The 21978-nt window shown below is 40.0% G+C and overlaps 2 protein-coding genes across 6 annotated transcripts in view; one reads left to right on the forward strand and one right to left on the reverse strand.

The window, feature by feature from the left end:
• kmt2e (lysine (K)-specific methyltransferase 2E) overlaps positions 1-10118 on the forward strand; it is a 70673-nt gene extending 60555 nt beyond the window's left edge. Inside the window, exon 27 of the transcript XR_005635635.1 lies at positions 9887-10118. The gene's annotated coding sequence lies outside the window, so the exon portion shown is untranslated. The remainder of the gene's footprint in view (positions 1-9886) is intronic.
• Positions 1-21978, reverse strand: part of srpk2 (SRSF protein kinase 2) — a 69903-nt gene that overhangs the window by 8575 nt on the left and 39350 nt on the right. For 2 of the 5 annotated variants that reach the window (XM_039769876.1, XM_039769874.1), the window contains exons 1-10: positions 20522-20679; positions 14936-15102; positions 14747-14855; positions 14577-14664; positions 14343-14430; positions 13896-14002; positions 13636-13801; positions 13529-13554; positions 12495-12774; positions 10924-11472 (exon numbers count right to left, since the gene is read on the reverse strand). In XM_039769876.1, the coding sequence (XP_039625810.1) occupies positions 10924-11472; positions 12495-12774; positions 13529-13554; positions 13636-13801; positions 13896-14002; positions 14343-14430; positions 14577-14664; positions 14747-14855; positions 14936-15102; positions 20522-20559 (1618 nt within the window). In that variant the 5' untranslated portion in view covers positions 20560-20679. Of the gene's footprint in view, positions 1-10923; positions 11473-12494; positions 12775-13528; positions 13555-13635; positions 13802-13895; positions 14003-14342; positions 14431-14576; positions 14665-14746; positions 14856-14935; positions 15103-17330; positions 17371-20521; positions 20680-21978 lie in introns of those variants that run through there. The other 3 variants (XM_039769873.1, XM_039769872.1, XM_039769875.1) reach the window with 2 other exon arrangements.

A 21978-nucleotide genomic window follows, 5' to 3' on the forward strand; every position in this document is an offset into this window, starting at 1 on the left:
AATATTAAATAAAAATTGTCTAATTATGAAATACAATGTCATTTTATTTTGGTTCAATAATGTAGTTGCCTTTTATTTAATTATTGAAGGTTTAATTTCAAAATAGCCTCTTTTTTTTGTTTAATACTGCTTTTATCTAGCAGTGGAACTTTCCCAAATAATTTTAATACTGTGCTGTTTATTTCTGAATGCATTTTTTTATGAAAATTTCATCAACAAGCCAAACCATTTCCAACCGATTAATTCTTTTCTGTGGATTACTTTTTCCCCCCATGGTAGGCAGTAGGCTTCCAAAATTCTTTAGAGCTAAGAGGCAACAACATCAAGGCAGTAAGTGTTGGCATGGTTTTGCTGACAAAATATATATGTATAATTTTACAGTTTGTAACTGTGCCAACGATGGACAGGTTTATTAAATGGTAATAAACATTACTTTAAGAACCTAATGACCGAATTATACTTTTCTGCTGTTACACTACACTAGAAGCATTTTATAAAATAAAAATCAAGGACAAGACACTCTTATCTCACGTTGTTCCCACTCTGATTTCACCCCTTCTCATTGTCGCTTGTAATCTTGCTCCATAATCCACCAAGAACAATCCCACAAACTCTTGCATGTGGCTGTCATTTATCCTTTCTATAAAAGCCACCAGTTCCCATACATTTTCTCAAGGCTCGAAAAAATGCAAAGGCTCTCTGTCCCCATCTAATGGGTCACTGTCACTGAAGCGGTCACTTTCTTCTTCTTCATCTGCAAAACTAACTACACCAACTCTTAACTGCTCCTTACTTTGTCAGAGTGCAATTAGCACTAAATATCTTTGGAAGCCTACTGCCTACAAGCAGGAAAAAAATACTTGAAAGCAAAGGATTAACCAACTGGAAAAGTTTCTGTTTGTTACTCTTTGAATGACAAGTGACAAAACCATCACGAAAACTGGCATTTGGAAATACACAGTGCTGGCATTAAAAGAGGAATTTCAGAAAAGTTTCATTGTTAAACAAAAAGTCCTTAAAAACAAGGCCATTTTAAAATAAAACCTGCAATAATTAAAAGGAATGGAAGTACATTATTGAACCAAAATATAAATGACACTGTATTTCGTAAACATTTGACAAGGTTTATTTAATTATGCTTTTTCACAATTTATTGACTCATATGTTTCATGCGATTATTTTATAATAAACCTGTTTTCGAATCTTTGCACAAATGGTACTCCATAGGTGTCAGGACATAATCCATGAAGGTGCAGAATATAATTCATATTAAAGCCAAACTTACTATAAATCCTTCCTACTAAATGAAAGGAAGGAAAAAACAATCTGCAATCTATATTCCTAAGAAATCACACAAAAAGATTGTAAACAGAAAACGTTAGAAGCCCAGCACTTGATGCAATAGACGTCCGCAATGCTCCACTGAGCAAAATGTTCAATTCACAGCTGAAAACTCACTTTTTCCATATTGCATTTTACAGCTGCTACTTCTGTATTTTTTGTACTGTAATTTTTATGTATACTTATGTAATCATGTTTTCACTTCAATTAAATTCTAGGACAACTACAGGCTTTTCACCCATTTTCTTGCTTCTGTGAAATGTTTACTTGAATGTATCTGCATTTTAACTTCTTATCTTTGATTGCTTGGTGGTTTGATCCTCCCCTACCGTGTAGTGACACTGTGCGAAAAGCTGATATAAATAAGCTTTATAAGCTGTATATAAAATAATAATGGATAATATATACTGTATTGAAACCACATAATTGAAATCAAATCTAAAACACGCATGCATATTAAAACAGTGGACACAACATTGCCCTAAATTTAGACAAATATTACACAAGCACTGGGGCTAAAGCGCTGCAATGAAAACTACAAGCCTGCTGTTTCAGTCCACAGTTTTAACTTATTTACATTTACTTATGTTGCTTTCACCTTTACCCAAGGCGACTTACGTTTATGATGCCATTGGTTACATTTCTTTTTGGTTTTCTAATTGGAGCACAGGCAGGTGAAGTGACTTGTTCATGGTCACAGAGATTGAACCCACAACCTCTGGGTTTGTAGGCCAAAGCTTTAACCACTACACCACAATGCCTCACTGAGTGATCCACAGCTGGAAAACTTACCTTAGCCGTGTTCAAATGGTAAACTATAATATAAAATAGTACAGAGAACACGATTTTGTGAATTATTAGTTCAAATAATGGATGTTTGTTCATTATGGTGACTTCTTATACATTTTCTGGTTAAAATAAAATAATGCTACAGAAGTGTACGATTCCTTTGCATTTCTATTCACAAATTTAAAGACAGTAATAAGACAGGCAAAGACAACAGTTAACGGTACAAAAAAAACAAATGATATTACTATATAGAAGCTAAGACATACTGTACACTACACAGTATAAATGAGATAGCAACTCCTCACGCCTGGACCATCTTTCCATACATACATACATACATACATACATACATACATACCCTTAACATCTACAAAATACATCACATTTATCTACACAGAATTTTGCTCCTATACAGAACGGTCCTTTCCGAGACATACTAGCACAAGCACTCACACCAGGGCAGTCTGCGTCAGCAATTAACCATACAGCATGTCTGGAGGAAGAGGTCACTGTAACTGGAGGACACATGTATTAATACAAAACAAATGCTCAAGATCCACACAGTTTTAACAAAACAAACTAAGTGCTTCCTTTTATAATTCCTGCTAAAATTAAACAAGAATTGTTGAAAGCAGAAATAGATTATCAAATCTTCAATGATTATTTTGTGTAATAAAGACTTCTGCAGTATCTCATCACACCTTGATTTCTCTGGATGCTGAAACTATTTTCCTCAATGAATGGAGGTATCTGTTCATTGTGCTAAGTAAATTTGGGTTTGGAACATGCATATTTGCATTGATTAAATTATTAACTCCGATTTGACTATTTTAGTATTGAACAAACAACTAGTCCAGGCTGTCAATTATCACCAATGCTTTTCACAATTGCTGTTAAATCCCTAGATTTAAGACTCTCCACATCTGCTGTAAGGAGATAATAAAGGAAGTATCTAAACAAAAAAAACTCTTTTCATGTTGTATTACTCATCATTGCCATATGTACTCAATCTACATGGAGGTATCTTATAGGTCTGTGGGTTCAGAACCAAATTTAATAAAAGAATACTAGCAGTGAATACTCTTGCATATCAGATTAAACTTGAAAACATTCCTCTAGTTTTTTTGTTTTTTTTTTTTTTACAAAATCTCAAATACCTACCTGATATCATGACAAAGAATTGTAACAATCTATTGAAGTAGAATTTCTGCTGACTGAAGGAAAGCCAACAAGATGTTATAGATCTGGTTTGCCAAACCCAGATGGTGCAAGCCACAGTGCCTGGATGTAAAAGCAGGGTCACTTTCTTAATCAGTGACTTATTACTTTTGCTAATTAAACACATATTTACCTTAGTTTTAATTGACATGCTTTTAATTGTTTTATTTTTTTTAGCCAGCAGTCAACCAATAACAAGATATGAAGAGGATCAACAGATAATCAGATCACTTAATCTCATTTGCACTTGCATGCCCATTTTTCAAAATCTGCTTCAGTAAAAGGAACAACTGAAGGTTGGAGAAAAACTGAAAATGTAACGTATGGCAAAATGACAGCACTAAAAAGCTACAGAAGTAAATAAGGAGTGTAACTAACAGTAGGAATTGCCTTCTAATTAAGAACTGTGTTTGAAGTGAAACTGAGATTGAAGCTCCCGAGTTAGCTTGTCATTCACTGCCATTTCTTTTCTCAGTGCATTCCTCTCTCTCATACACATACCCACACACTGCTCAAAGAAAAAAATCGGAACACTTAAATCACACATTGGATCTCAATGAACAAAATATTCCAGTGGAAAATCTTTACTGAGTAATATTGTGTAATTCGTTGAGAGCAAAATGATGCAGCAATGGTGAATGGAAAACAAAATCACCACCCCACTGAGGGCTAGATTCAACATCGCACCAAAAACCAAAGTCAAAAACTGAAATCACAGGCTGTTCCAACTTGTGTGAATTTCAGCATAGCAACTCATAATGCAACTCTGTAGTGTATATGGTCCCCAACATGCCTGTATGCACACCTGATATCTAGGTATGCACCTGATGAGACAGCGAATGGTGTCCTGGGGGATCTCCTCCCAGACCTGGATCAGTGACCTCCTGGACAGTCTGTGGGGCTACTTGGTAGCATTGGATGCACCATTACATAATATCCCAGAGCTTTCCAATTGGATTCAGGGCTGGGGAACATGTGGACCAGGCAATGGCATCAATTCCTTCGTCATCCATGTACTGTCCACACACTCAGGCCACATGAGACAATGAATTGTCCTGCACCAGGAGGAGCCCAGAGTCCACTGCACCAGCATAAGGTCCGACAATGGCTCTGAGGATTTCATCCCAGTACCTAACAGCAGTCACTGACCCACTGCCAAACCGGTAATACTGGATGATGTTTCAAGCTGCATAATGTTCACCACGGCTTTTCCAGACTCTTTCACATCTGTCATGTGAACCTGTGCTCATCTGTGAAGAGAACATGAGAGCCAATGGCAAAGCTGGCAACTGTGTATTCGCTGGCAAATATCAAGCTGCACAGTGATTTGCCGTGAGCACAGGTCCCACTAGAAAAATTATGCCCTCATGCTACCCTCATGGAGTCTCTTTCTGACAGTTTCATCAGAAACATGCACACCAGCAGCCAGCTGTATGTCCTTTTGTAGGGCTCCTGTAGTGCTGCTCCTGTTCCTCCTCACACAAAGGAGCAGATACCGGTCCTGTTATTGGGGTGATGCCTTTCTATGCTCGGGCCAGCTCTCCTCTTGTAATGGCCAGTCTCCTGTTATCTCCTCCATGCTCTTGAGACTGCCCTAGGAGACACAGCAAACCTTCTTGCAATGGCACATATAGATGTACCATCCTGGAGGAGCTGGACTACATGTACAATCTGAATCGGCTGCAGGTATCACTTAATGCTACCAGTAGTGAAAAAGACACTAGCAAAATGCAAAACTAGAGAAGAATCAGTCAGTAAGGGTAAGGAGAGAACAATTGTTTGGGGCCTCCACCTGCAAAACCATTCCCTTTTTGGGGCTTGTCTTGCTGTTGCCTCTCCAGTGCACCTGCTGTCATTTTCATTTACACCAAAGAAGCTGAAGTTGAATCACAATGGCTTATGCTTCCTAACTGTACAGATTGATATCCCTGAAGCTTAACTGACTTGGTGTTAGACCGTGATAATTAAGTGTTCCATTATTTTTGGGCAGTACATATAAACAAAACAAAATAAAATTTTTAAATTAAATACAAACTATTACTTAGTTTAAAGTGCCTAAAGGCCAAACATAAAAACCTGAATCTTGCAAAGACTTGAGCAGAAAGGAGCATGGCACTACATAACTTTCAGTTTTACTACTGGGTCACAAATATATGTACTACTTTGAAACGACTGAAGGAAGGAAACTGTACCTGCCTGGTTAGGCTTGTAAAGGAAATCCTGTTCAAACTGTTTTCTGTATGCTTTTCTCTGAGATCTCACACTTAGTAATAAACTAATGCTAATTTGCCACTAATCCACTGGAGCAACATTTGCTCAAAATAAGGTGGCAATGTAAGAAACAGTGTAGGGCTGAGATGCTCCTATTCCTCATTCTCACAAATGATACTCATTTACGCAAGCCACCCTTAACTTATACAGTCTTTAGCTCGTAGACGTCACTTTCTATTTGGATATTTAGAGACCGGTGCATTGAAAACAGGTTTTCATCCTTTGAATAATTACACCTCACATACAATCTTCCAGTACTACACTACTTTCATTACATGTAAATTAGAAACTGTGCATGGGCGGCAACGGTGGCGCAGTGGTCCTCCCTGCGTGGAGTTTGCATGTTCTCCCAATGTCTGCGTGGGTTTCCTCCAGGTGCTCCAGTTTCCTCCCACAGTCCAAAGACATGCAGATTAGGTGTATTGGTGATGCTAAATTGTGCCTAGTGTGTGCTTGGTATGTGGGGATGTGTGTGTGCCCTGTGGCGCCCTGCCTGGGATTTGTTCCTGCCTTGCGACCTGTGTTGGCTAGGATTGGTTCCAGCAGATACCCGTGACCCTGAGTTAGGATATAGCGGGTTGGATAGATAGAAACTGTGCTGAAAGAAGCCCACCCAAGTTTCCCTAATCTTACATCAATATCCACGGGTGAAACTGTACAATCTTCTGGCAAAGATGTGGCCAGTATTTCCAGACTTGACCATCTTATTTCAGAGTGCACCCCTAACAAACATCAGAAACTAAATCTTATAATTATAATCACAGATTCTGCATGGAAACTAAATATTAGCAAAATATATTCTTGCTAAATTTGTGGAGAGCAAGGTGTAATATAATAAAAATGATACATTGTTTGCATGTATCTAAACTTTACTGAGAACACTATTGTCAAGTACCTGACTTGCTAAGGCACATACACTGCCTGGCCAAAAAAAAAGTCGCCACCTGGAATTAACTAAGCAAACAGATATGAGCCTCCTATTGGATACTTACTGCATGGGCGATTATCTTTCAGCTGGCAACACGTTATTTAACCTCAACTGGTGCAATGAGTTGCTTCTCATTTCTTAAACAACCATGTCGAAAGACGCATCTCGTGGTCGTGGAAAAGATGTTAGTCTGTTTGAGAAGGGTCAAATCATTGGCATGCATCAAGCAGAGAAAACATCTGAGGAGATTGCAGAAACTACTAAAATTGGGTTAAGAACTGTCCAACGCATTATTAAAAACTGGAAGGATAGTGGGGACCCATCGTCTACGAGGATGAAATGTGGCCAGAAACAAAATCCTGGATGATAATGATCGGCGATCACTTAAACATTTTGTGAAATCAAATCGAAGAAAAACAACAGTAGAACTCAGGTCTATGTTTAATAGTGAAAGTAAGAGCATTTCCACACGCACAATGTGAGGGGAACTCAAGGGATTGGGACCGAACAGCTGTGTAGCCATAAGAAAACCACTAATCAGTGAGGCAAACCGGAAAAAAAGGCTTTGATTTGCTAGGGAGCATAAAGATTGGACTCTGGAGCAATGGAAGAAGGTCATATGGTCTGATGAGTCCAGATTTACCCTGTTCCAGAGTGATGGGCACATCAGGGTAAGAAGAGAGGCAGATGAAGTGATGCACTCATCATGCCTAGTGCCTACTGTACAAGCCTGTGGGGGCAGTGCTATGATCTGGGGTTGCTGCAGTTGGTCAGGTCTAGGTTCAGCAATAGTATGTGCTCCAAGAATGAGGTCAGCTGACTACCTGAATATACTGAATGACCAGGTTATTCCATCAATTGATTTTTTCTTCCCTGATGGCACGGGCATATTCCAAGATAACAATGCCAGGATTCATTGGGCTCAAATTGTGAAAGAGCGGTTTGGGGAGCATGAGACATCATTTTCACACATGGATTGGCCACCACAGAGTCCAGACCTTAACCCCATTGAGAATCTTTGGGATGTGCTGGAGAAGGCTTTGTGCAGCCTCTACCATCATCAATGCAAGATCTTGGTAAAAAATTAATGCAACACTGGATGGAACTAAATCTTGTGACATTGCAGAAGCTTATCGTAACAATGCCACAGCGAATGCGTGCCGTAATCAAAGCTAAAGGCGGTCCAACGAAATATTAGAGTGTGTGACCTTATTTTATGGTGGCGACTTTTTTTTGGCCAGGCGGTGTATTTTGGAACTGCCCGACACTCATATTAGTGTGAGGAGGGAAAAAAACAACCTTGGCTAATCTGTCAGATAATTTGTGTCTACAAATACTGTACTTCATATGTCCTACTAACACTACTGTAACTACCTGAAAACACATTGCTCATCTTAACTCACTGAATTTATAGAATCCCATTTCACCCTCTATTATTTTGTTGGAAAAGGTCTTATTTTAATTTAAAATTAGAAGACATTAAATTTTCTTTACAGGGAATGGTCCTAAGCATTTATAATTTGGTAAACTGTTTAACATTGTGTTAAAAGAAACAAAAATTGGTCTCTTAGAGGAACTGCTATATGTTGGGTGTTTGCTCACCAAGCACCCTTAATTGGCTGGAGAGGTGCTTATATAGATTTGATTTAGAACACAACTGTACAAGTAATCATGATTGAATTGCTGTTTGTTAATTTTCTAATTCTTAACAATGTAATTAAGACAATTAAAATAAACACAGTCATTCCAAGAACTTGAACACAACACTGTTGGAAAGGTTTTTCACTGAAGTGCAAGGAGTAAGTTTACATTGTAGAAAGAAAAGCAGTTTTGTGAGATGTTGCATTTGCTGTTAAAATTAGCTCTAATATGGGTTTCTTAGTTATTGCCAGCTTAATTTATTGATTGGTTCAAATGAAAACAGAATTTCTCCATAAACAATGATGACATTATCTTCTACCTTATTCAGGGAGCACTGCTCACACACTGGTTGGATGGACAGAGCCTTGTGCTGTTTTATTTTAGTGAGAAATGTTTTAACACTATTAGCTGAGTGGACCATCCAGTCAGTGTGTTTGGCCTTTCCAAGCAGTACGAGTACCACTGGATTAATATTAAAAATTGTAACATGTTGCGGATAACAAGTAAGGCAAGGTGGAGCTGACTGATCCTCATGTATACTTGGGAAAAAAAATGAAAATACTGTATTTATTGAGAAATGTTTGCTCTATTTCAAACATTATGTACATTCTGCAGACAACTGGTAATCTTAAGAGGAACCTCTCATCATATCATAAATAGCTTAGATTACCTGTTTTTAAGTGGAGATGTCAAAACTATGTTTACCAGTCAACATCTTGGTAAACCTAGAAGTGGAAAATGTTTTAATAGCTTTTATCTGTCAACAACTGAAACATGTGCTAGCCAAGAATATAAAACGTCAAAAGGTAAACGTTGCCTACCTGGAATATCAATTTTTTCCTCATTAATTTCTAACATGAAATCACACTTGAACAGTTTGTGTCAATATCTCCTATTCATGATTGCGAGGTGATGATAATAAAACAAGGCACATATAATATTTATTAAATGTAACTTACAAATTAGAGAAAAGCAAAAAACTACCAACATAATCCAATATAACCTTTATCATATAAACTTTAGGGCTAAACTCCAAACGTCCCTTTTCATTTAATTTACATTTCTGCATAACTTTGTGTTGAATACACTCACAAAGGCTCTAACTTCAAACTGTACCTGCCAAAGTGTTAAATTGTTGTGCATATACGGATGCCATTTCATTTACAATACACGAAAAAAAGCCATCTAGAATAAACCTGAAAAAATGCTCATGTATAGGGTGGTCCAGATCTAATTATGCAATTTTCATTACACTATAACTTATTAAGTTTATTACATAAGAAAATCACCCGAAAAATCTCAGACCTTCGAGAAGTGTGCGAGCTGACGACATGAAGAATCGTCTTTGCGCCGAACTGGAATCGTCCCCACATAAATCAAAGTCATTCCGACGATCTGGATCTGCATAATTAGATCTGGACCACCCTGTATAGCTTTAGATTGAATAAGGCAGCAAGTCTGCAAGTAAAATGCAAGCTAATTCTCTTTGGGAATGTTGAACACAAACAAGTTTTTTCTTCCCCAAGCAGACTGAAAATGTATTCTGAATATACCTGTGACCAAGTGTACAGTTTGTAATAATGGTGGTATCAAGCATGCACACATGGGGGACACCTTCAGGGTTTAAATAAGACAAACAATAAAACCCCAAGTACAGAGAGGTGCTGTCACTAATCACATCTCCTTTTCTATCTACAGTTCTGAAGTTCACTGACCAAAAGATGTGTGACCCAGTTTCCACTTCCAGACTGCTCTTCCCGTTGGTGGTATAAAAATCCAGAAGCTACCAGAAGTCTGACTTCATTATGGAAGGATGAAATGTTCATCAGCTAATTTAATTTGCTTTGTTTGGCATCTATCAAGTTTGCACCTGTGTGTGCACTTTATTTTCTATGTTTTTTACATCATCATTAAACAGCTGGTACCCCAACTCTTTGCTCTGTGTGACATCTCCTTCTTGAACCCTTTATAGTGAATATTTAATCATTCAGTTTAAAAAAAATACACCAATTAGCTCAGCTAAGGAAATATTACCATGTATATTACAGCTTCTATTTTTGCAATATATCACAGAGCCTGCAGACTCCGTATCAACAAAATTTGTTTTGTACAGCAAGCAACAGTCATTTTTTTTTTTAAAACCAAACATTCAGCGGCCATTCGCTGCATATGTAATAGGTGTTGTACCTTTCTGCCAACTGACTCTTTCCACTTATACTGGCATAATTTCCAGACTATTTAGTCAGCAAATCTCAGATCACCATCCACTTTTTTCCCAGCAAATGTTTAAGTGATTCATATTTTATTTATTACAATAAGCCTCCTCCATCCCCAAATCATCCCTATTTAACACAATTGACTTGAACTCTTTCTCCCCTAAATCTCAGACTGTCCACTTTTAGCTCCTCTAAATACCTTTTTGTCTTTTATTCATTAAATTTTAAGTTAAAAAAAAAAAAAACACTATCCTATCCTCCAATAAATATCAATGGCCCTATTTTTTCTGCAAGTTCTCACTGTTTGTCACTAACATTTCCCACCCAGCCCTGCCTCTAACCATGCCACCCCCGAGTTTTTAAGACCAAATGATGCCCACTTCCCAGTAAACACAGGAGTGCTCCCTCTGTTTATATCGCATCCCTAGCAGCCTTCTTTTGTCAACTATGCTCCTCTTTTTGTAAGCCAATCTGTGCTCCATCCTGTACCCCAATACCACTTCTCTTCCCAACACTCACCCTTAGGCAGCTCTCCAGTGCTAGAGGCTGACACTGTACGGCTGCGGTCATGAGATGTACTGCTGCCTTCTCGCTCACAGTTGTCAGGTGGTGAGTTGCCAAAGTCCGGGAAGCGTGGGGTGGTCCCACGATGTCGACCATTAGCCAGCTGTGGCACTTCTCCATTGAAGTGTTCATATGAGCTGCTGTAGGGGCAATGGCCATCAGAGACGCTGTGGTCCGCCTGTGCAACTGGAGAAATTTCAACATTCTCCTCTTCATCATCTTCTTCCTCACAGTCCTCTTCTTCAAAGCCCTTTCCTGCCAGGGACATGGGTCCATTCTCCATGACAATGTGCCCATTGGCTTTGGGTGACTCCAGTGTACCAATCTCACTGCATGGTGCTGTCACTGTCAGTAGCTGCCTCTGTTCCTCCTCTTTGTCCTCTGTTGTGGCAGGGGTATCTTCCGTTTCATTACATTCTTCTTCTTCATCTTCATCTTCCTCATCTTCTTCATCATCATCATCTTCTAGCACCTCTCTCTGTAAGTCTTCCTCCTTGTCTTCTTCTAAAATACACATAAACATAAGATAATGACCGCGCAGTCTGGAACAAGACAGGTGCTCAATCTGGTAGAAGCCAAAACTAGATCCACTTAAATACACCAGCAAATTATCTAGTGTCCCACGGGAAAACATAGTACACAACAGGGTCTCCAACTTCGGTCCTAGAGAGCTACTGTGGTTTCAAGTTTTCACTCTAAAACTTTTAATTAGTACCCAGTGTTTGTTGCTAATTAAACTTCTTTTTCCCTTCATTTTAAATTAAGTTTTTTTCAGATTCAGTCCTCTAAACTGCTTATTTTTTCCTTAAACAGCACATAATCAGAACTGAGATGTGAAGTGATCCAACAGATGACCAGCTAAGTCAGGGCCTCAAACTCTAACCAATTTCACTCTAACCAGTTTCTTAATTAGAAGCAGATTCTTGTTGTTAATTAAACCCAGAATTTAATTCCATGGCTTTTTGGTGTTTCTCCTTCTGTCATAGCAGACATTTCCAAAACTGGTTACTTTCTTTTTTCTAAGACCACTGTCAAAATGTTTTGTGGACCCAAGCAGATCAACATTACTGAAACCTTCACCTTTCTTTATTTCTAGATATCAAATGATGGACACGGGATGCTGGTCATACATTGGCTTGTTTTGTATCTCATTATTGTCTGGCTGCTAATTAAGGAAAAAAAACAATTAAGGGGTCTGAGTCTTAAACAGCAAGTAAATATTACGGCAAAAGAAGTTAATTAGTGGCAAAATCTGGTCAGTAATTAAGAAAAAAAGGTTAGCATGAAAACCTGCAGCCACAGTAGTGCTTCAGGACCAGAGCTGGAGACCATTGGTTTACAAAGTATAAACAGAATATGATATCATAGAGGTCAGAAAAATAAAATGGGAAGGGACTGTGTTGCTAGTGTATTAAAAAAAGTGAGAAAGAAAGTGTGTAAACAGCCCAGCAATACAGTGACCACATACCCACCAGCAGTCAACATCCAAATGCACGGGTAAGTGTACACAAAATTTCAACCCTCACCAAGCTCCTTTGTACCATCCTTGCTGCAAGAGAGATCTAATTCCCTGTCTTCTAGTTCCTCTGGATGCCTCTGTGTCTCCTCATCTTCCTCCTCTTCGCTGCCTGCAGCCAGTGGGGGAGGGGAGGGGGCAGCATTCAGCAGTAGCAGTTCCTGTGCTCGGTTCTGTTCAGCCTGACGCTCAAGCTCCTCAATTTCCAGCAAGCGACGTTCCAGAAGCTCTGCCTGACGTTTCTGTTTCTTCTTTAGCTTCTTTTTCTTGTTCTTGGAGATTTTTCCAACCTAGATTAACATAAATGGGGTCAGACAGCCACTTAAACAGCCACCCAAGGAATGATACACACTTCATGGTCCTACATTAAATCAATTTAGAGGAAAGAATGCCATTTAGGGTGGCTACTTTATAAATCCTACTTACCTAATTTCTCCAAAATAATAAATTCTAAAAGGACCTAAAATATTATTATCTACCACTTGATAATTTATTGATGTCTATCATTTACTGTATTAAGAAAAACTTTCAAGCATTTGTGCAAAATTTTCCCTTAACAAGTTTCCATCTGTGACCCCATGTTCTCGTTGAAGAACTAATTTTAAAATAACCGCTGAGATCTACTGTACTAATTCCCTTTATATTTTCAAACACTTCAATCATGTTGCCTCTAAATTTCCTTTTTCATAAATTGAAAAGGCTCATCTCCTTCAATCTTTTCTCATAGTTCACACCTCACAATTCTTGTATCAGCATAGTTACTCTCCTCTGGACTTTCTCTATCACTGTAATACAAAAGACTAAAACTAAACACAGTACTCTAGGTGAGCCCTCAGTAGTGAGTTATAGAACTTAAGCATAACCTCTCTTTACTTATACTGCACACATCATGATATACCACCTAACATTGTATCAGCTTTCTTAATCACTTCTGCGCTCTTTCTAGATGTACAAAGTGAAGAGTCTGCTATAACTCCTAGGAATTTTGTCTGTATCATTTTTGTCAATGACGTTCTTTGTCCCAGAAGTGACAAAAATACTTACTGGTTTTATTTGTGGTGCTGTACTCACTGAAAGAAACAAAAAAGTGGTCAGGGAAATACAGTGAAAGTAAAGCAGGCAATGTGTTGTACTACCGAAGATGATGGTACCTGCGGATCCAGATGGTGGCGGTGCTCCAGCTTTCTGCCATTCTGTGGCTTCAGCAGCCATTCTGCGCACAAAGGCATCATCTACACACATCAGAATATTTTCTGGTTTGATGTCAGTGTGGATGATTTTACATTTGCTATGTAGATAGTCAAGGCCCTGCAGTACCTAGAAGCAGTGCGGAAAAAGACACACTGCAGATCAGCATGGTGGGTTGGTAAAACCACTTTGCCTTGCTTCTGAACAATTAGGTCATCCTTACCTGCCGGATAATGCTCTTGACACATGGCAAGGGAAGACCTTGATAATTGGATTTGATGATCCATTTGAGCAGATGGTGGCCAAGAACCTCAAACACCATACAGACATCTGGTAGCTCATTAAGGATACTGGAAGTTACACTGCCTGCTCACTTGACAGAATCTCATCAAAACAGTATATGCCTCTAACTCAGTGGAAAAGTGGCCAGTTTTACTCTAGGTTTGTGACCCAATTTGCTTGGCAAAGACATAACTCTTTACTCAGAGACCTACTTCACCACTGGCGATGAATCCTCTTTGCCAAATTAATGTATGCAGTTGAAACAAGTGATATCTATTATTCAGCATCACAGAGATAAACATTACCATTACCTATTTCCTGCTTGCTCAGTCCATACTATGAATCCTGCCATCCCACACTCATACAAGTTCATGATACTAAAGGATACGGATTCCATTGATCCCTGAAATTTTGAAATCATCAATGAGCTGCACAACCATATCCTTGTTGGGGTCCCCAGGGTCACTTTCTCTTACCTTAAAAAAAAAAACGAAAAAGAAGAACAGAGTCCTTGAAACAATACAAATCTATTGGATAGGATTAGAGGCTTTCAGTAAACGGCCAGCAGTTAAAAGTAAGCAGAATTCCTTTATACCACACAGCCTAATGAGTGGATACATACACATTTGAGCAGCTTGATCTCATCAAGTGCTGTCTCAGTGTAATGCTGTGCACTCTTCACTACCTTCATGGCCACAAAACGCTTTCCCCTGTAAGCACAAAGATGTCAGGTGACTATGAGTGTCTAGCAGATATGGACAACACATGAGCTATGGGCAGCATCACACTTACTGAATGTCCCAGCATAACCACACAGTGGAGAAATGACCCCAACCCAACTTGCGAATAACATGGTACCGTCCATTGAAGAGGTCCCCAATCTTCACAGGGTGGTATCCACCTGTTCAGGTCAAGCAAGAGAGTGTTTAGGTGTAAGGTAGCCAAATAATGTCAGCTTTCATCCAGGTATGTGTTACTTACCCTTGCAATAGTCAGCTGGGTCTTCCTGCTCTTCATCATCAGAGCCGAGGATCTCTTCCTCAGGCTCAGGGGGTGCTACTGGCTCCGGATGTGGAGGAGGGGGAGGGGGAGGAGGTGGTGGTGGTGGCGGAGGAGGGGCCGTGGGGGCTTTCTGCTGAGGCTCAGGCCTGCAAATGGGAGAGAAAAGTACACAGGGTCAGCACACCCACACTGCACCAAACCCCCCTTGGTCACTTGCCAAGAGACCACGCTGCAGGTCAGTGATCAAGACAGCCAGACGCTGGCAATACATAACAAACAGCCTTTGTCAGGCCTTAGGAGATGGAGAGAAAGAACTTGCAGCCACAAACGTTCTACTTGACAGAGCTTGTTTCCATGGCAACCCCACCTCCCGGTTACCATGGAGACAGTAAGAGCTCCTGTGCAGTCAGAGGAGTAGACCCCCGCAGTGCCCCCTCAGCATCCCTTCTATGCCATCCGGAGATATCCATCACCTGGCTGCAAAGCAACACTTTAAGTTGCCTTTACTTACTTGTGCACAGAGTGCAAGCACATGCATTTTCAGCTGCACGACGATAGACATAAGAATGCATAAAGACACAAAAAACATGCAGGTGCTAGCACAGAGATACACGCACAACACTGAATATTGCAACCCCATAAATATACGCATGTTCACACACAAAGACAACTATGCAATCAAAAAAAATCTTTAAAAATACTAATTTACATAAATACATGATTGAATGTACAAAAACACAATCAATAGCATACTCTGACAATAATACGTATAAATTCATTTATGCAGACATACTGTCAAGAACTCTAACATGTAAAATTATTTTGAAATGACAACTGCACAACATACAAGACAACAGCATACCAAAAAATGAAAGGACACCAAAACCAAAGCAAAAACCTCACACAGGTTAAAACACAAAGGACTTACAAATAAACACATACACGTGAAAAACAAAAAAATCCATGCTGATACTAGAATGCAAATGTTCAAAGGCACAATGATATGCACACCTATATGATGCAAAAAGATGAACTTACAGAAATCAAATGTAACACTTCCTTACTAAAATTGTACTTGGACATATACACAAACACTCATAAGCAAAGACACAGACACATACAGACACACATTTGCAGGTATGCCTAAAAGCAATCCATGAGCAAAATAACATCCTCACACTGATACAAGGTAAGACATATATACACATACATAGAAACAAGCAGACAAAAGTGCAAGTGTAAACAGGAGCAAACACATGCACATACATATTCACAAGGATACACTCAAGCTAGGGTTAAAGGAAGCAGTCATAACACCTGTCACAGACTGGAAATTAAACCATAATTTCAACAACAAAGACATAAAGAGGAAGTAGAGGAGGGAGCAGCATAGACCGCATGCGCAGGTTATTTTCATTAGTATTCTTGTGCAAAACCCTACAGAAATGGCAGCATATATGGTCACTAGCTGTTTGATATGTTCAGCAGGTCAACAGAAGAGTTACACACAGGAAGACTACAAAGTAAAACAACACTATCAATCTCAAAAAGAAAATATGAGCGCACCATGAGGAAAATAAACAAGTCTTTTACTAAACAGAAATGTGAACACTGCTTCTGACCTGTACAGTGGCAAAGCAAGACAACAAAAGACAAAGAAAGCTGCCTTTCAGAGTCCACAGGAAACACCTAACGGCTTATAAACACCAGGTACCCCCGCAGGGTCATCTCATACCACTCAGACAAGGCTCACAAGCAGAAGTATGTGAAGGGCAGGCTGGCACAGGTGGGCACACACCCCACCATGTCAGGACATTGGCAGGCAGAAGAATAATTGGAGCTGAGTCAGGAGTAAAGCAGACGGTACCTCACCACTAATGGCAGGGAAGTAACCGGGAGGCACGTGGAGGGTAATGAGAGTTGTGGAGAGCCTGCACAAAGAAGTTAAACCAATTCTGCTTGCTAGTCACCACTCGCTCAGTGTGAAATCAGCTTATGTTCAATATTTTTGGTCAGTCTCTTTTATATTAGGGAGGCTGACCAAGTTCAAAGCCAGTTAGCATCTGAGACTTGGCAGTCAAGCCCCAGCTTGTCAGGAATGTGTTCAGAAGCAACCTAGATTGGCTGAAGTTGGCAGATTTCCAACACTTAAGGGTGTGCTTCTTGTCAGGTCCGAGACTCAACCTACAGGTCACTTACCAGGATTCCTGCCACGGAGGACAAAAACATGTGTGTCAGGTATACCTTCCCCAAACATAGAAAATGTCTTTCAAAAAGCAGCTCCAGACACATCCAAGCCACTCAACTGTCCACTCAGGAAATAAAGTCATGTCCCTAAGGGATAACAGCCATTCACCATACACAGTATGCCTACCAGCAAATTTTCTGTACCCTCATGTTGCTGCTCCGAAGTGTTCCTCTGTCACAAAAAGACAGGAAGGGGTGTGTGTTACGGAAAGGGGGGGGGGGGAGAGGAGAGAGTCATTTGTAGGAGGTGGAAACGCATAGTTTGGAAATTATATAGAAGGCATGGGAGAAGCTGCAGGCAAGTGCCAACTCCACCCTAGTCTTATTAAAACAGCTAACTGCATAAGGACTGGAAGAATAAAAACGCAAGCACTGTTCCAAATTAAGCACTCTCTCCTTTAGTTGTCATTCATGACAAAAATAGCAAAAAATGAAGTGTTGTAGCAAATGGTAATTAGTACAAAAAGAAACTCTTAAGAACGTCAGATTAAAATCACAATCTGAATGAATACCCATTCTACAACAAATTTATGCTGTTTGTTTACATAATGCGTTTAGTCAGTACAGACGATGGGGTCTTATAATCTGGTCATGGACTGCATTTTTATAAGCTGTTATGGCAATATTCAGGTGAAATGCACCCCTAATTAACTGGTATGTTTCTTTTTGCTCCAATTTACCTTGTTTTGATAAAACAGCGGGAATGCTCAATAATAGATACAAATGTATTAAATTTACCAAATACGTTTAAATAACCAATAAACCTCCTAGAATTTTGTAGGGAAGAAGGTTTTCAAGAACTCCAGTCCATTGTTTCTATTCGTCTTAATGGGACTGACAAAACTTCTGCTATGGCTGTGACAATAAAGTAACAATGAGCCCCACATTTATTTGGACCTATAACCAGTTCTCAATGAAAGTGCTGAATTAATGGAAAAATGACTCATCTCAATAATTTAGGACTAAGATACTGTATTCTTTTACATATAAAACTTAAAACTTTTTTTACTCTGGGTTTCTTTTAATACTGCTTTTTAGGTGAAGTTCATTAGTTTTTCCATGGAATCAGTGGCACAATTTAAGAGAAAATAAATTAAATTGACTAATTGATTCAAGTGTCATTAAATGAACTGATTCAGTAAAGGGAATATTCTTGATTATAATCACTGCACATACTATTAATGTTTTCCAGAGCTCCACAAAGCCAGGCCTTCTATTGATGCAGTGAAGAGTGATGCTCATACAATATGAAGGCTATGACCTAGAACCAAACAAACACAATACTACAGGTTCTGTGCCAAAACGCTTGATTTGTGAAGACAAGGCCCCTCTGCTGCAGAGCCATGTTCTGTACAATTTCTTCATATGAAATGAAGTCACAAACAGCCCTTAGCAGCCGTCTACACTATATCATATACAAAGACATACGTATATCTATCTATATACACAAAAACACACACACACACAGACACAGAAAGAGAGAGACAGACAAAGTGAGACAGGAAAGGGGGGAGAACACCTTTTGCTTTATATTTCCAGTATGAGTGAATATGGGTGTACGAGTCTGGCATACAGTGGCATGGCACTCTGTCAAGGCTTGCTTCCCATTGGCTCCTTCTGACTCTTATGTGGACAAGCGGATTAAAAAAAAAAAAAAAAATGATGGGATGATATTTCAAACCTGCTTTATATTGACTGTACCTACACATTTATTTTCCATCGATCCATTATCCAACCCTCTATATCCTAACTACAGGGTCACGGGGGTCTGCTGAAGCCAATCCCAGCCTACACAGGGTGCAAGGCAGAAAACAAACCCCGGGCTGGGTGCCAGCCCACCACAGGGTGCACACACACACACACCCACACACCAGGGACAATTTAGGATCGCCAATGCACCTGACCTGCATGTCTCTGGACTGTGGGAGGAAACCAGAGCACCCACAGGAAACCCACGCAGACACGCGGAGAACATGCAAACTCAACGCAGGGAGGACCCGGGAAGCGAACCTGGGTCTCTTAACTGCGAGGCAGCAGCGCTACCCACTGTGCCACCCCCACATTTATTTTTTTTAACAGTTAATTCAGAAAAGCATCTCTTGAAAGGGTTAACCTTGCCAAAAATACTGTTCTAAAAAGGACAGCAACTCTGCTCTGTATTCAGTATAAAGTGTCACAATCTGCACTATTTTTTGTCCACACAAGCAACAATGTACAAAACATTAGTACATTTTCTGCTCACTAGAAAGCATTAGATGTCATATTGAAAATTATATATTCAAACTGAGACATCTGCCAGATATACTGAAGAATGGCTACAATGTTAACTCACTATTTCGTCCTTCTCTCTCCCCAATTTGCCATTTACAGTTTTTTTTTTTTTTTTTTTTTAATTCTTACTAAGTGAGCACAGCAAATTTTAATAAATGAATGATAAATAATGTTTTGGTTGCTAAGATAGAGACCAGGAATAAGGCAACCTCAGAAACAGGTGTACACAGACAAAGAGACAAGCTGGCTTCATTCAGTTCAGAAACCAATATTTTCTAACACTCCACCGCACAAAAATTGCGTGTGGCTTTATTTGAACAGCGCCAGGTTCCTATATCATTCACTTACACTTTTATACTATGGTAGTGAACAATAGTGAAAAACTGCTTTAAGACAATAGTGTGTCATCTTCCGACTCTGAGGATTAAAGAAATAAACCGCCATGCGCTGCAATAGCTCCCGGCCCAGTAGGGTCCAATCTTTCCCACTCCATTACCTTGATGTGACTTCACATAAGCCAGCTGCGTTCATATTGCGTCACAGAACACTTTAGTGACCCGCATCTCCAAACCCGATTACAAAAGCAGCAAAAAAAAGTGAAAGCTTTTCTCCAGGGACCCTTGTGGATGCCCGTGATGACGTTAAGGAGGTGACAGTCACTGCCACACATTTTAACAAGTGGGCGTGGTGTCACGATAACGGCACGTGGGGTGTACCTACCCTGGGGATCCCAGGTGCCACACGCCCACAGCCAAATGCCTCGCGGGTGCGACGTGAAGATCAAACCTCAGATTCCGTGTCTGAGACGAGCGCTTCGCTCACGCCGAAACAATGAGCAGATACAAAAACCGAACGCTTCAAATAAGGGAGTTACAATGCAATGACGAGGGCGTGTATATAAATGTGGGGATAAAGAGCTGCACTTCACACACGGCGCCGACAGATAGTGGGGAAAAATATGGGGAACAGGGACTCGCAGACAGCGGCAGAAACCCAGGAGCCACGCATGGCGAGCAGAGAGCGTACGCGCTGAAGCTGCTGAAATACCTTTCTGGAGAAGACGAGTTCTCAGAGTTCACTGACATCAGCAGCCGAATCTTCACCAGATTCCCAAGGATGTAAAAGAAATCCCAGATGACGATTACGGCCGCCGCTGCGGTCCAGAGCTCTTCAGAAGCTCCTGCCAGCTATAACCAAACAGTAGCGGTGGTAGACAAGAACAGCGCCGCGGAGGAGAACAGAACAGAACACAGCAAAGCGAGGCGGCGTTCAGCCCCGCCCCCTCCAAAGCAGCGAGCTAGACCTTCGCCATCAAAACTGGGCGGAGCTGTCAATGGAAAGGCTGACGTAACTGTCTGCCCGCCTACTTTGCAGGGAAAAAATCCGAAAGTCCCTCGAGCGCAGTTTCTCCTGGGTTAGCTGTACGAATCGAATTAGAGCGAAACTTCTGAGCTCCGCCTACTAATAACCGAGAGAAAAACAGAACATTCCACCCGCTGGCTAATTCGGCGTCACTCAATGAGCAGATTCAGCCCTCAGACTACACGGTAAAGAGCAAGTCAATGCAGATCCACTTCAGAATACAGCTTGTCTGATTTCATTTTATACGGAGAATATAGCTCGGTAACGTCTCGACATTTAGAGCAGCAAATGCTACCCGGCTGATTAAATGCAGCAGAACATCGACAAGAGATAATGACAGTTTTACCACCATATTCTATGGCACGATTCTGTCTGGCGGACGTACAGAGCGCAGCAGGCAACATACATGTCTGTAAACAAGTCATCCATATCTAAGCCTAAACTGGGATGCTGGCCCCAGAAGATCAATTTCTCAGAACACCCTGCGACCGGAGAAAGGGTTTTGTTTTAGAGTTATATCGGACGTTATTTTATTTTAACTAAATTTCTAAGGTATTTGTACTTTGTTTGTTTTCCAACCCGGCTTTGTAAGAAACTAACCTCAATAATTTCTGTACTCTGCACAAGCTGGGTACCACATCTATATAAGGTGCCACTTCATATCACATATCATATAACTAACTCTATCACTAGTACTGTATGTGCCAATGTTGAGTCACCAATTAACCTAAATTACATCATTGGGATGTTTAGGAAACCTTAGGCAAACAAAGGGAGAACATGCAAAATCTGTATAGGCAGCACATGGGCCAGGACTTGTGTGCTGTGAAATTCAAGTATATCACTATGCCAACATGCTACTCCATAAACCAATAGGCACTGTTAAACAAAAAAAGTAGACATTGAAATTGCACTTGCCAGCTTTTCATATCAGTCAAAACTCCCTTTGATTAGTCAATCAATTAATGAGCTAAACATATCATATAATAAAAATTATAATCTGAAATATTGACTATAAAAGGATATAAAGATGGTTGGAATTCTGGCTCTGTATACAATTAGAGAAGGCACTTCTTCAGTAAACCTATAATTAATTTTCAAATGCAACCCTTAAAAGACAGCTCCCAAGGAAAATGGTAGTC

This window comes from Polypterus senegalus, chromosome 11 (genome assembly GCF_016835505.1).
Source record: "Polypterus senegalus isolate Bchr_013 chromosome 11, ASM1683550v1, whole genome shotgun sequence".
Classification (NCBI taxonomy): domain Eukaryota; kingdom Metazoa; phylum Chordata; class Cladistia; order Polypteriformes; family Polypteridae; genus Polypterus; species Polypterus senegalus.